Source organism: Liolophura sinensis, chromosome 6 (assembly GCF_032854445.1).
Source record: "Liolophura sinensis isolate JHLJ2023 chromosome 6, CUHK_Ljap_v2, whole genome shotgun sequence".
In the NCBI taxonomy this organism is placed as follows: Eukaryota; Metazoa; Mollusca; class Polyplacophora; order Chitonida; family Chitonidae; genus Liolophura; species Liolophura sinensis.
Window position 1 is genome coordinate 57,326,478 of NC_088300.1, and position 16,320 is coordinate 57,342,797.

Below are 16,320 nucleotides of genomic sequence, written 5' to 3' on the forward strand. Positions count from 1 at the left end.
CGTTTACTTGTCTTTCTCTAAAAAACAGCCAGGGCCAATGATTCAAAAGCCGATCACCAATGCGGTCGCTGTGGGTTCAAGTCCAGCTCATGCTGCTTGCGGATAGTCGTGAGTTTTCGCCGTTTCCTCCCACCATAATGCTGGCCACCATCGTACATGTGAAATATACCGCCGGCGTAAAACGACTTAGTAACTCCACAAAAAATTGATAGTAATAGTTCTCACAAATAAAGATTACATTATTAGTTTCCCTTGCACTATGTGATCTCTCAGAGCTTGGAATCGGGAAGAGCATTAATGTCTGTATGGTGGATAGGCGAAACAACATTGTCTTTGACGAGCTCGATCTAATCGTTAAAACTGATGGATGTAAAAAGCCAGGCTTCTTGAAGACAAGTGGTATATTTTTCCTCTTCAGTTAGAATTTAACGACGACTTAAATATTATAAGTATTATAATGTATAATATGTAATTATGTATAACGATCTGTATATTTTGTTTAGTGGCTTGTGTTGAACAGTGTTTTATGGAAATGGCCTTGTGATTATTTACCTGGAACATTCACGTTGGTTGACGACTGACATATGAATGTCTGTTTCGACGCCTTGATTTAAACTTTATACTAAATATTTAAATCAGTCATTATCAGTATTTTGGAAGAAAAGGAAAGGAGATTGTCATGACCACGAGGTCAGGATGCTTTATTTTCAATCATCGGGCACACGAGATGTTGGTTCAATCCCAGTGTCAGACCGAGGTTGTTCCACATTTTCCTTGCTGTTCTCCGGGTTTTGCAAAAAGCATTCGACAGCCGTTCAGATGTTTTTACAAGAAGTTCACTTGGATCACCAACATATTACAAAATGTGGAAAGGCCTTCACCTTGAACTGGCGCTACAGTTGAACACGTGCACAAAACGGAAGATCGTTTGACAGTTACAAAATGTCTGTGGCTCACACCGCGCTCACTTTCGAGATAATGATTAGATTGAATTCAAGATGCTGAATCGTTGAGCTGTGAACAGAGAGGAGCTTTACACATATCAGAACAAATGCATAGGTAAAATATGAGAGGCTGACGGGATATCTAATCCAAAACAAATGCCGTTTCAAGATCAACAACGGAAGCGAAGCATAATCTAAAATTTACAGTGACTTCCGTGTAGATTACGATGAAGGCATATTCAAATCTTTTTGTCTAGGCGGCCTGACTATAGATATCATAAACATCAGATATGAGCATCATGCTTGTGGTCTCAACCACAGGCGTATGACGCCATTTAACATATTCGTTGATAGCTTGTTGTGTAAATGGAGAGCTGTCTCATGACACCATCTTATTAAAACTACTTAGCTGGAAGAGAAACTCAAGCAAACACCCACAAGTGATATCGATTGTAATTTGTACGAATGTATAAAAAAAGTTTACCCACAAAACGTCATCCACTCCACACCTTAGGCTCGAGTTGTTTAGGCATGTACGGTTGCCCCTGAATTCTCTCAATCCAAATTTCACCTAATGACTGTTCATGCCAATTCCTAGGTCAAGTTTGTAGCATTTGTTTTCCAACTACCTCGGGGTTTTTCGCACAGATCAATAGAATGACCTTTGGTCCCCAACCCCACCGTAGTGGCAGACTTTACTCAGGTTAATGAACTGATAATAGCTTTTTAGCTGTATACGTTTGATACAGTATAGTGACTTATACGGACACGTTAATAAGCTGAAGGACATCTCAGATCTAAGCACGAAAAAAGAATATAATAAGTGTATGAATAATTAACTAAATATAATTTGCGCTCGGACAACAGTCGGCGAAGAAGTTTTACAATGATGAACCAAACAATATTGGCTACTCTTCGATGATAACAGCTCCATTAGAATAATGGGTTTTAGCGGGCGTTATAGTGAATTATTTATCTTACTGGACTTTTATGGAAGTGTAAGTTATTTCAGTTGTGTTGTAAAAACACCAATTTTTCCACATATGTTTAATTCTATACATGTTTTATTATTTCCCACAATGCACATACATTGTATAGCAACACGTCTACATGCGTAAAATTCCTTGTACACCCGCTTTCTAGTTCTCTTGATCATTAGCAGGCCAAGGAACGTGAATCACCATATAAAGACATGTGCTAGCTGTTAACTTCGAGTCTAATTGTTTCACCTTGTAGCTGATCTGTCCCAGTGCCGACATATCCAGACTTACTGGAATACTATTAGGAAAGCACATCACCAAGTTTAATGGCATATGGCATGTTCCCACTAACTGGAGCTTGAATTCGGGTCAACTGGCCATTGCAGATTCACTCTCTCTTTAGAGTCTTACATGATTCAATGGCCACCGCATCAAAACATATTTACGGCATGTATCGTGTAGGCATGTACCACGGTATTAAGCAAGCACTTGTCTTTACAGAACAACGTGAGTTTTCACTTTCCATTGTCTTGGTACATGTATGAACACGACCTATCCCAGCCTAACACTGTTTACGTTGCCATTGAGTTGTCTATCAGCAATGTGAGAAGCAAAGTTATGACCGTCAAAAACAAAAAGACGGGTCATAAATAAATGCATATACATTGTCATTGTGCTAGTCGACTAATGTGTGCTCGCACAGAGTAGTAGATGTCTTTGGTAGGTTGATTAACCCAGGGCATACGAAGCGTGGTTTGAATGTACTTCCCATACCGACACGCTTAGGAATCACTTTACGTTAAGGGCCCCAGGGAGAACCTTCCAAGTTAGGGACAGAGAAGACTGGGAGATTTATGTCAGTCTGTGACGCTCCTACCCTGACGGGCTTATGACCGGGGGTGGGTATCGTGAGTGAAAGTCGTTTTGTCAGGGTAACTAAGCGTGACCAGATGTGGGATGCTGATGGCAGTGAACCGAACCCTACAGGCCGTCTTCCAACACATCATTCCGTTTAGGACAAGCTTCATTTGCATATTGGAATTGGTCACCGGCACGCGGTGAACACCCCCTCGTGCGGCTGTGTCAGACGGAGAGAGATTTGTGACACAAATCCTTGCACATTTTCACCTTAGGCTGGTCAATAAAACAGATTACCAACAACCAATATTTCACTTAAATAAGATGAGGGCATATAGCCGGATAGATATGGTTTCTGGGGAACATCGTAACTCCATTCCGTGCCTTGCTATGTCGCTCTGATTAATGTACTCCTGGCATGACACCATTAACACCAGGAGATATCACATCAGATCTGTCCAGTACAGTCATATGGGCCCTGCGAGACCAGCGTACAAATGACGCTATGAAGATATCAACCGGGCATTGTTACATAGACATTCTTCAATGCGAAATATCTCTCAACAGGTGCGTGTCCTTAAAGATTAATAGGATTATTTCACGGGCCTGTTACCCACGCATGAATCGCTAGACCCGATATGCTTTTCCTATATTGAATAATGACAAAACCTCTTTACTGAAAGAGAAATTTGCTCATCTATCAGTGGAAGAATTAGATATGTTTTTTGCCTATCCACGGCATGTGTGAATACAGCGTGAGGCAAGTTTACAATAGGTTCATTCTAAATCGGACTGATGCGACTCAGTGTTAGCTTATAATTTGTGCTGCCCCAACACACAGTGTTTAAAGACTCAAAAAGCTTTCTGCGTTCTACAGGTGAGGGTTGTTTAATGTATTTACAGTTGCAAATTATCTTTGAACACGAACATCATATTGATAACGCTAGGTTTTAGAGTTAATCAGAATAAATACTGTATTGAAAAATTATACAATAATATTCCAAACAGTGACAGTCCCTTGCCTAAAAGGTTAGAAACATTTGAGATCAGTGAAAACTAGTGAAGTCACTTACCAGCGCAGACCTCGGGCCAGTCTCACAAAGGGCAGGTAACTATATACGCACTTATCTTCCATGGCAACTAGGACTGTAGTTGTTAAGTCGCCATGGTAGTTACGAGGATGTAGCGTTACGTGCACTTTGGGAAACGGGCCCCTGACTTCTGTAGAATACCTGTCAGTAACATGTTTAAATATTTTCGTTGTCAGTTTATTTTATTTATTTAATTGGTGTTTTTTACACTTTGCTCAAGAAAATTTCTCTTAATATACAACGGCGGCCAGCATTACGGCGGAAGGAAAACCGGCAGCGCCCGGGGAAAACGCGTGGCGATCCGCACGATGCTGTCAGATCTTCCCACTTACGACCAGAGAGGAAGTTTTCATAAACTGGACTTTAACTTAGAGCGACCGCATTTGTGAAAGGGTTGTTGTGCTATGCTCGAACGCTGGCCACCTCGGCTACAGAGGCCCCCTCTTACGTTCTAATATTACAAAGCAAACGTACGTACAGAACTCTGATGACAAACAAAACAGCGTTTCCGATGATGTACCTCACGATGAACAAGTCAGTGACCCAATCATCGAGCACGGCAATCTCTAGTCATGCATCAGTCTTTTTTCCTGCAAAGCCATGAAACCTGTGGATAGTGGTGGGTTTCCGTCGGGCACTGCCCGGTTTACTCCCACCATAATGCTTGCTGCCGTTGCATAGGCCTTAAATGGAGTGATGCATTTGTGAAAATGGATAAGCCAAATCATATTGGACCTGTATGATGAAGTCGTATAAGAACAGTTTCCCTTAAAGGTTGTCTTAAGTGTTAACTTCAACGTGACTATGGTTTATGTGCTTGTCACAGAGTATTTAGACAGTGTACTACCTGAATTAGAAGCCAGTGGCTTTGTCCTTATCCTCTTAAAAACTGCTGGACTCTGGCAAACTGTAATAATGATTGGCAATAACAAACGCTAAATTTTGTTGAGGTTATCCAGCGGTTTTGTTGGTTTTCTAAATGATCGAAACAACAATCGAATAAATAAATAAATGAATAAATAAATAAATAAATAAATAAATAAATAAATAAATAAATGTATCACTGAAAAGTCACTGTCACAGTCAGCAATGCGAGGTGCGCGAATGTTCAATAAATTTGTCTCACTGAAACCATATGCAAGTTTCTTAATCATACGTTTCCGATATAGTATTTGGACGAATTACCTTCCATCGTTGAAACTGGTTATGCGATAATGCAGGATACAAAGTTTCATTGCTAGGAGTTGTTCCAGTAGAAAACAAAACATAGACTGATGACAGTGATATCATAAATAAAAGAAAATGACCGCGTGCCTCTGCTCAAATTTAAAGGGATTATACCACAACGAAAATGCTATTCAAACATTTTCAACACATATGCAAACTTCTGAGGTAACCATATATTTCAGAGAAATAAATAAATAAATAAATAAATAAATAAAATGAAAAATGGTACAGGTTCCCAAACGTTGAAATGGAGACATTTTTTTAAACTCCAATGTTTACCTTATCCATATTTGTTTCCGTTACGATTCGATCCGGGCATGTACCATGTCCAGATTGCACAAATTAAATTTACAAAAACTAAATCCCTCCACTTCCTCTTCTACATACATTTCTACCGGTGCTTCCAAATAGAAAAAAAGCAACTGGTTTCCGATTCAAATGCAACACAATACCGTTTGCGTTCTTTTTTACAAAATCTACAGCTGATTGATTGCCTTGATGCTATATTTTTGGTACACGGCGGCTGGATTTGGGCTGTCACTGTTTTGTTTATGGCAACCAAGGGAGTGCACATCGCTTTACTCATGATATAAACCCTCAGAGGAATACGTCTGAGGTTGACACTGTCGAGACACAATGGTTCTGTCTCCACGGCTCAAGTAAGTGATATATCGTTGTCTTGAGTATCACCTTGATTATGATAGAGTCACACTGGAAGTACGCGCAATCCCCTTGAACAAAATGATGATATATATCTGCGTTAGCCCCTAATACAGAAAAACATATATATCACACAGTCCCCCGTCATTTGCCTAAAAATACAGTTAACGTATTATTTCGCGATAAAAAAGACAACCGTAGATATAGAAGACTATACGATGAACGTTGACCTATGATTCATAGTACGCAGGCTTCGTTTGTACAAAGCAGTTAAAGGAGAAGAAAACATAAAAATGATGCCAATATCAGATGAAAGACCGTCAAAAGTTATTTGTAAATATGATCTTTAATATTTTTTAGGATTTTTTTTTCAAGAGAAAATATTTTTGTATGGTGGGTGTTTGGGACCAACTTTTGTTATTTATCGTTGTTGCATAATGATTTTCTAAATAAGGATGTGATGCTTGTGTATTAACTTTATTTGAATGTAAATTTGTTGTTTATATCGAAACATATGCATTTAACCTAAATTATGATAATATTTATGAACATATTAAAAATATAAATCTGATCCAGATTGAGGTTTAATACATTTGTTAGCTGAAAAGAACAAATTCTAGTGCATAAATTCTAGTCCTTAAGGAAAAATCGGACAAAACATTGAAGACTACATTTAGGAATAACTTTTTGCACTCTTTCATCTGAACTTTATGTTATTTTTATATTTTCTCCACCTTTAAATGTGGGCATTATGAGATCTATACTAAAATGTGATCGTTTTTGACAAAAAAATACCTGGGTGACCTAGATAGTGAGGCTGTTATCATATTTTCACAAAAAGAACCCTTCTCAGGGATTTATCACACGGCGACGACAATGGTTGAGAGCTGTGTCCCACGTAAAGGGCAGGGTACGTAAGCCCTGTGGTCTGTATCCACGCGCAGGTCTAGATTGTCAGTCTGACTCCACCAGGTAAGCGGCTTGCGGCAGTCGCGGTAATTCTAGGGGGAATGGCGATTGGGGCAAGGGCTGAGGTTACATTCTGTCCCCAGGTCTCTCCTCTAACTCATTAGAGACAGGATTTGTGTCAGACTCTGGTAAAGGCTGACAAATCCCTCCCTGGAGTGGATGATCCTGAATACCGACCCGCAACTCTCTGTTTCTGCTATTTTCTGTGATTCGGTAATAAATCCTCCCCCAATCCCAAGCTGCTATCACCAGAGGGCAATGTCTACATTCTGCAACAGTACTGACTTAGTGTGATTTGTGCAGGTTTAAATTACCTTCAGCTTTGCAATGTCTACTGAAACCACATACTAACAGCCAATCCCCTCTTTATGAATGGTGGACGTTGCTCTGCCTTCTAGTATGCAAGACATGTCGATACAAATAGTCACGGTAACTTAGAACTCGTTAGTATACCAGTTCCCTTGTGTCAGCTGAAGACATTCTGAAATCGATTATCCAAAGCCTAACCTAATATCACTGATATGAACAGTGTGAGCAACTGACATTGCCGATTCTAATCTCGGTTGTAGGCAATCTACTTATTCATAAACACTAAAACTGCTTTTTTTAAAGCCTAAACTAAAATGATGTGAACGGACGTAAACAGTTGTTTGAACAGTCCAATTCCATTTCCAAGACATCGGTATATATAATAATAAACTCATTATGGGAACAGTTGAAAATGGTAACCCTAGCTTAACTTCTGTGACTCATTTCAACTTTACTGATGAAAACAGTTGAGAATGGTTAACTTTAGCTTAATGGTTAGCTTAACTTCTGTTAGTGCTTGCTTATGCTCAGTCTGGCCTCACTGTTGCGAGCTGCTGAAAGTACTCACTCTGATCTCACTGATGTGGACAGCCGACAATACCCATTCTGGCTTTACTGATGTGGACAGCCGACATCCTCATTCTCACTTCACTGATGTGGACAGCCGACCATACTCATTTTGACCTCACTGATATGGGCAGCCAACAATACTCTCCCTGACCTGACACTCACCCTGACCTCACTGACAATAAAAGCCAACAATACTCACTCTAACCTCACTGATGTGGACAGCCGACAATACTCACTGTGAGAACAGCTGACAGTACTCAATCTGACCCCACTGATGTGAACAGGTGACAATACTCACTGTGACCTCGCCGATGTGAACAGGTGAAAATACTCACTGTGACCTCTCTGATGTGAACAGGTGACAATACTCACTGTGACCTCACTGATGTGAACAGCCGACAATACTCACTGTGACCTCACTGATGTGAAGAGCTGACAACACTGACTCTGACCTCACTAATGAGAATAGCCGACAATACTCACTCTGACCTCACTGATGAGAACAGCCGACAATACTCACTCTGACCTCGCTGACGAGAACAGTTAACACTCACTCTGACCTCACTTATGTGAACAGGTGACAGTACTCGCTGTGATCTCACCGATGTGAACTGGTGACAATACTCACTGTTACCTCACTGATGTGAACAGCCGACAATACTCATTCTGACTCCACTGATGAGAACAGCTTACAATACACACTCTGACTTAGCCGATGTGAACAGCCGACAATACTCATTCTGGCCTCGCTGTTTTGAACAGCTGACAATACTCACTCTGTCCTCAGTAATGTGAATTTTTGACAATACTCACTCTGACCTCATTGATGAGAACAGCTGCAATTACCCACTCTGACATAGCCCATTTGAACAGCCGACAATACTTATGCTGACATAGCCCACGTGGACAGCCGACAATACTCACCCTGACCGAGCCTATGTGAACAGCTGACAATGCTCACCATTACCTAGCCTAAGTGAACAGCCGCCAATACTCATTCTGCCATAGCCGATGTGAACACCTGACAATACTCACTCTGACCTGACCTCTATGAACAGTTGCCAATACTCATTCTGACCTAGCCGATGTGAACCACTACCAATACTCACCCTGACATAGCGATGTTGACAGCCGCCATTACTCATTCTGCCCTAGCCGATGTGAACCACTACCAATACTCATTCTGACATAGCGATGTGGACAGTCTCCATTACTCACACTGACCTAGCCGATGTGAACTGCTGCCAATACTCACACTGACCTAGCCGATGTGAACTGCTAACAATACTCACTCTGACTTCACTGATGCTCACTGTAACCTGGCCATTGTGAACAGTGACTCGTAGCTAAACGTTACACGTAGCTCGCTAATGTGAAAAATTTATCACACTTGACATTAATGGTACTAACACGCGAATATTCTTTGTAAATATCTCACAAGAGCAGTTAACAACGGATGATCACTGACATAGAGGATGGAGAGATCGTTACCGAAACAACGGTCAGGTGGGATATCTCTAACGTTTGTCATAATTGCAACAGTAATGTTTAAATGTACACACTGAAATGATACTCATCACTATGATTATCGACATATATCGATTTTCTCCCCCTTCGTTTCATTCATGATAAATATAAATAAATGTATATTTATTTGCAAACACTCTCCGGATCCACTCGTTTGTATTTACAACTGATGATCTTCCAGTTATTTGCACTATACAGATAGCTTCCGATAATGGCAGTCAAACCTTGAAGGTATAGAAAACGGTGACATTGTTGTGTATAGCCTCAAACGCTATTGATGTTGAATTATGTCCATGGTTTTGACGCCACTGTAACTGCTGTATGTCCTCATAGCCTCCGCTTAATATCACACAGCAATGAATGCTGTACACGTCGATCTTGATTTCTTTGAATTTAATAAAATTTAACAAATGCTAAATATTTTATGTCATCGATGGGCCTTGAGTATGTGGCCGCTAAGAAGATAAGTTTAAATGTTTTAGATTTCTCCAGTTAGAAATAAGCCTTGACAACTGCGTAACCGAACATATCCTGGAAATAAGTGTTGAGTATTGTGTATCCCCAAATGAACTTGTAACAAGTGATGAACACCTGATACACTTATCACTAGTGTTGAGAATTATTTAACCCCACATATACTGAAATAAATATTGGATACTGTGCAGCGCTATGCACACTTGTAATAATCTTTGAGTACTAAGGAGTACTAAGGAAAATGGTGGTATTAAGTGCTGGGTAATGTGTAATATCATATGAGCTGGTAATATGTGTGAAGTTATAATGTATCTGCACATATACTGGTAACAAGTGTAAAGTTCTAATGTATCCCCACATGTGCTGGTAATAAGTGTGAAGTTCTAATGTATCCCATATGTACTGGTAATAAGTGTGAAGTTATAATGTATCCCCACATGCACTGGTAATAAGTGTGAAGATTTAATGTATCTCCACATACACTGGTAATAAGTGTGTTATAAGTTCTAATGTGTCCCCACATGCACTGGTAATAAGTGTGAAGTTCAATGTATCCCCATAGGTACTGGTAATAAGTGTGAAGTTCTAATGTATCCCCACACGTACTGGTAATAAGTGTGAAGTTCTATGTATCCCCATAGCTACTGGTAATAAGTGTGAAGTTCTAATGTATCCCCACACGTACTGGTAATAAGTGTGAAGTTCTATGTATCCCCATAGCTACTGGTAATAAGTGTGAAGTTCTAATGTATCCCCACACGTACTGGTAATAAGTGTGAAGTTCTATGTATCCCCATAGCTACTGGTAATAGGTGTGAAGTTATATGTATTCCACATGTAATGATAACAATAATGAAGTTCTAATGTACCCCTACAGGTACTGGTAATAACTGTGAAGTTCTGTGTATTCCACATGTAATGATAACAATAATGAAGTTCTAATGTACCCCCCCCCCCCCACCCCACAGGTACTGGTAATAAGTGTGAAGGTCTATGTATTCCACATGTAGTGATAACAATAATGAAGTTCTAATGTACCCCTACAGGTACTGGTAATAAGTGTGAAGTTCTGTGTATTCCACATGTAATGATAACAATAATGAAGTTCTAATGTACCCCCCCCCCCCCACCCCACCCCACAGGTACTGGTAATAAGTGTGAAGTTCTATGTATTCCACATGTAGTGATAACAAGCATGAAGTTCTAATGTATCCCCACCTGTACTGGTAATAAGTGTGAAGTTCTATGTATCGCCTCATGTGTTGGTACTGTGTGTGACCTTCTATATATCCCCACACGTACTGGTAAAAAATGTGACGTTCTATATATCTCCCACCCTTGCTGGCAATAAGTGTGAATTTCTATGTATCTCCAACGTATTGGTAATAAGTGTGAAGTTCTATGTATCCCCAATGTATTGGTAATAAGTGTGAAGTTCTATGTATCCCCACACATATTGGTAGTAAGTGTGAAGTTCTGTGTAGCCCCATATGTAGGCCTACTGCTAAAAAGTGTGAAGATCTACATATCCTCACACAGACTCGTAATAAGTCTCAAGTTCAGTGTATCCCCACTGTTACTGACTATAAATGTTGAGTACTGCGTAAACTTACATGTGCTACTTGTAGCAAAGACTCCCCCCTGTGGTGAAAAGCAATGAGTAGAAGGTATCATACATGTAGAAGTTAATTCCACTGGTTATAAAGACTGAGTATTTGGCTATGTCACTTTACAGATAGGCTTCACGGACTGAGTGTTTGGCTGTGTCACTTTAAAGATAGGCCTGTTGGACTGAGTATATGCGCAGGCTAATGTTACCTCATGATGTATTCAGAAGTTGATCTCACTGGTTTTAAAGATTGAGCATTAGCTGTATCACCTTACAGACGGACTGAGTATGCGCACTGGCAAATCTCGCAGGTAACAAAGGTTAAGTATTGGTTGTTTCACCTTACAGATGACATGGGCTGAGTACGCACAGGCTAATCTAATGAGTGCTGCGTACCTCACACGTCAAGAAGTACTGGTGGTGATTTTAACAAGATATCAGTTCCCCCACGTATAAACTTGACTTCTGTCATATCAGTGACATACTGCAGCTGCTGAACATGACGTAAATCACTACACAAATGAAAGAATAAATAATGATTAACCAGATAACGGTAAGTCTTAATTCCCAGCCGCAATTTTTAATTATCAACTTACAGCCGTTCAAAATCATAAGCACAATAAAGAGTCCACGTTTCTTTTCAGAGCCCCCCCCCCCTCTCCCATTAGACCTGTTAAGATGAACACTATAAGTTGCCCACACCGTGCGTGGGTTGTTACATCACCGACGACTGTCGTTAATTTCACCTTCTGTTTCAGGTATTCCCCTATAGCAGAATGTTTTGATAGGTGTATAAATCACATTTAATGTTTCCCCTGTCAGAAATCTAACCCTATTTCCCCCAGCACAACATCAGGTCCTTCAGTATTATATAATTATACAGCAGAGTTCGGATAAAATTAATTAAAAATGTGTGACTTACCTTTCTTGGCGTGTGGTCTAGAACAGGTAAACTCCGTTTGCCCCCTGGCGGACAGTTTCGGATAAAACAAGCCTCTGTTGAGAAGACTGACAAGCACAGTATGAGAACGGTTGTTTCTAGTGACCACGAGGCCATGTCTCTAACACCCCAATGTATATCGTCAACTGAAAGAAAGAAAAGACAGTAAGCTGAAGACGACGCGGTTTTCCAGGTGACCAGTGGGTTGACAGAGCTTCATCAGTTGTTATAACATTAACATCCAACCACCCACCCGCTACCTGTCCCCATCAGCCAATCGCCACACGGTCGCAACCTCCAGCCTTATGTATCCAGGTTCCGGGCGAGGCCGTTCAGTCAGATTTATTGACGGAGTAAAAGCATTTCCATACTCGCTCAACGCAATTCGCTGACTTTAGACCCCGCTTCCTCTCTGACTAACAGACAAGGTTTATCTAATCACACCGAGTCAACATTGCTTTCAGGATTGTCACATCAAAATGACAGGGATGTTTATTAAGTGTTTTTAACTCTGATTTTTTTTTAAGAAGAAAAAAAAAACTGTTCTACTATACCTGACGATGTAAGTAAAGGTTGAGTACATAGTGGGCTTATCATATCATCGGGGCGTCCCGTGAACACATCGTTAACCCTTGGATTGCACCAGAATGACGAAATAGTACCGAATATAACCACCACCAGCACGTGCTCTGTATCAAGCAAATTTTTGCTTTGTAGGCCTATTCCCATATACACTTAACCTGACCTCATGCTGGCTTCCTCTACGGTCGTACGTGGGAAGGTCTTCGAGCAAGCTGCGGATGGTCGAGGGTTTCCCCCCGCCTCTGCACCGTTTCCACCCACCATAATGCTGACCGCCGTCGTATAAGTGAAATATTCTTGAGTACGGCGTAGAACACCAATCAGATAAATAAATAAATAAACTTAACCTGACCACGCATTGGCTATTCGCCTGGTATTCACCCCAGTTTCATCTAGTACTCACTTAACTCAGAAACCGCACTCACTACACCGAAATTTCTTCGCACCTTACATCCAATTCTTGTTCAAGTTTCCGTCCCATTTGACTCACCATACTTATCAGAAATGTGGCGATCAGCCATAACCGTTCGTCCGTCCATTCATCAGGTTGAGACTCTCAAAATTCTCGGTTATAACCACGCTATTACGACTCGTAAGCAGTATTCTGATATAGCTCACCATCACCAGATTCAACAAGATCAAAAGTACGTTGACATCCCATCCCCGCTAAATTCAGGCGCCGTGACAGACATTATAATACACCAATCGTTAACCATAATGAGCTTTCTGAGTCAATAATCTCAAGGCCACTTATAAAACATCGTTCTACAAACACAAACCACCAAAGGCTAAGAGGGTATAAAAGATAAAAAAATTAAGACGGAGCCGTGTAAAGAGAAGCAGTTAATATTTATTATGATGCCAAAGAAGACACCAGGAATGTTTTAGAATCAGAAACTTTGTCTAAAAATATGATCAGGTCCTGATAAAAGGATGGACAACTTAAGAATTTTGTCTACATGTACTCGTAGAAAATGGCATTTTGTTCGTCGAACAAGATGTCCTCTTAAAATCAATAAATAACCACAACTGTTTTTTGCATTAACCAATCTATGTCTAGGCTAGAGCCGTAATTAATTAATAGAGTAGACCACCAATCATTTTACTCCAGGTCAAACTCCCGCGCAATAGTTCAGTTTTTAACTCATTAGATTTATCTGAAGCATTAGAGAGTTCCTTCCCATCGGCGATAACTCATTCATACAATGCGTGTTTCCACAACTTTATAAGACTCTAAATTTGATTGCGTCTGTCTGGGTTGTGATCCGTTTTCTTGGGATTGTTAAAATTATCGTTATCTTTTGTACGGACACTTTCCGTACAAGGAGTCACGACTACTGTTGTATTTTTATTTAAGAATTAACCAATAAGAAGAAATGACACATTTTATGAAAAGAATATGCAGGTAAAGTAAATATATACAGAGGGGTATTAAGTACAGATAAAGTAAATTAAAAGTAATACCTACCAGTGTTGCCTTATAGCATTGAACAAATAGGATCGGTGAATATGAAGTAAAGTTACCGAGCTTGAAAATATGGAGCTATAATAATAGTTGAATAAGACACGAAGGAGGCTTCTATGCCCTTAACTTTAAGAGAGGAAGTTTGGCGTTCAGCATGAAGAGGATAGTGCAACCAACTGGTTGGCCCGTATCAGTATAATGGCTCGGGCGGGGCGCCTTATTTGCCTTTGGTAAGGCGCCTCAGTGAAGCATCACAAGATAAAAGAGCGGTGGAAGTCCGTCCTGCAACAAGGAGGCACATTACATGCACTCTAAGGATTCCTTCGTCGGCATATGACTGAAAAATTGTGAAGTACGACGTTAAACCCCAAGCACTCACTCACTCACTTACCCACTCACTCTATACCGTTACTTATCAACAGTTATTTAGTGTTAATACGCGTCACTGAATTAATGAGATTAAAGTCATTCTATGTCAGCATCAGGACCACAAGATTTTATTTACGAGTCGTAAACCTGGTTACTGTTTTACATTCACATTAATGCTAATTAGATACTTTGTAGGGGTTGACCGCACCAAGGCGCAAAAGCAACATTTTAACCGGATTTTTAAAAAATGTATATAAAAGATACGCGCATGTGTAGAGCATGTCAATATTAAAGTTTGTCCGCAATCAAACTGCCTAGACTTTCTGGTGAAGCTCCCGATAATCCGTGCTTGTTGAACTTCTTGTTGTATATAGTGAATCTTGAAACATTGACATAAGCCACCAGTAAGCCTAGATGAAAATGCTGTTTGAAATATAAAAAAAATGGCCACCCAGAATTAAAATTCCCTATGGCTCAGTATCTTGCGCACATCATTTACAACTGGGGAGAAATAAATCTTTAGAAATGACGTAAGGAGGAAGAAGTTAAATCTTCTAGAACGTATAAAAACGAACCCGTTGTTCAGGAGCATCTTTCGTTAAAAAGTGACAAGAACAACGTGAAAGGCCTTCGTTATGTCTATAGACCTTATTCCACAGGAAGCGCGGATACAGATTACGCTGTCACTGATGACGAGAAACAATGAGGAAAAATATGGAAGACCCCGTCCCAGCTGGTCTGCCCACCGTTACTGATTGTGTACTCTTTCGTTCCTTTTGTTTTTTGTCGTTTTGTACGCTGGACAACATGATATTGTACGGGTATTGTGCAATGTTTAAATCGCCTGTAGAATTGTTCTTGTCGCTAATGATGTAAAGATCGAATCCAACTATCTCTGGTTTAGGCGTAGCTTTGAATCAGAAGATTTGTCAGGTATTCCGAGAAATCATTGAGGACAGGCAAAAGACAAGTCCGGCGAAGTAGAAATAAGTTCAGTCTTATTTGTACAAAGTGAGTTTCCGTCTGACGGATTATTTACTGAGGTAAACATATGTTACATAGATGTTACTGGCACATAGTTTCCATCTGAAACACAGGGGTAGACAGAACTTACAGATATTACAGATACAAAGTGAATATTCCATCTGACAGTGAATTCACTGGGACAGACTAACTTCGATCTTACAGCTACGGAGCGAGTCTGTCTGACCGAGAATTCACCGGGACAAACGGAACTTAGGTGTACACGTACAGGGTGAGTCTTTTACCTGACGGAGAATTTACTTGGATAGACAGATCTTAAAATTATTTACAGCTACTAAGAGAGTTTCTATGTAACAGTGAATTCACTTGGATACACAGATCTTAAAATTTACAGCTACTAAGAGAGTTTCTATGTAACAGTGAATTCACTGGGATAGACAGAACAGAATACAGATAGAAAGTGAGTTTCCATCTAACAGAAAATTCACTTAGATAGACTGAACTTAGATATTGCAGCTACAAAGTGAGTTTGACTCCGGCAGTGGTATCATTTCTAGACCCACAAAGAGCGTAACACGCGGTTATTGTTTGTTACACAGGGACAGAAAGCTGGCGTGTTTGAACAAAAGTTCACACAGTGATGCAGGGCCTATTCTGCAACCAGCCAAGCGCAAAGACATTGATCGAACATGTTACAGAGGCAAACAGACAAACTGAAGCAAGGTAGACGGTCAGTAAGTCAGTTTTACTAGTCCCGTACCC

The 16,320-nt window shown here is 40.2% G+C and overlaps 1 protein-coding gene across 2 annotated transcripts in view; it reads right to left on the bottom strand.

The window, feature by feature from the left end:
• LOC135467687 (conopressin/neurophysin-like) overlaps positions 1-16,320 on the bottom strand; it is a 31,690-nt gene that overhangs the window by 8,085 nt on the left and 7,285 nt on the right. Inside the window, exon 2 of one of the 2 annotated variants that reach the window (XM_064745495.1) lies at positions 12,141-12,304. In XM_064745495.1, the coding sequence (XP_064601565.1) occupies positions 12,141-12,275 (135 nt within the window). In that variant the 5' untranslated portion in view covers positions 12,276-12,304. Of the gene's footprint in view, positions 1-12,140; positions 12,384-16,320 lie in introns of those variants that run through there. The other variant, XM_064745496.1, reaches the window with a different exon arrangement.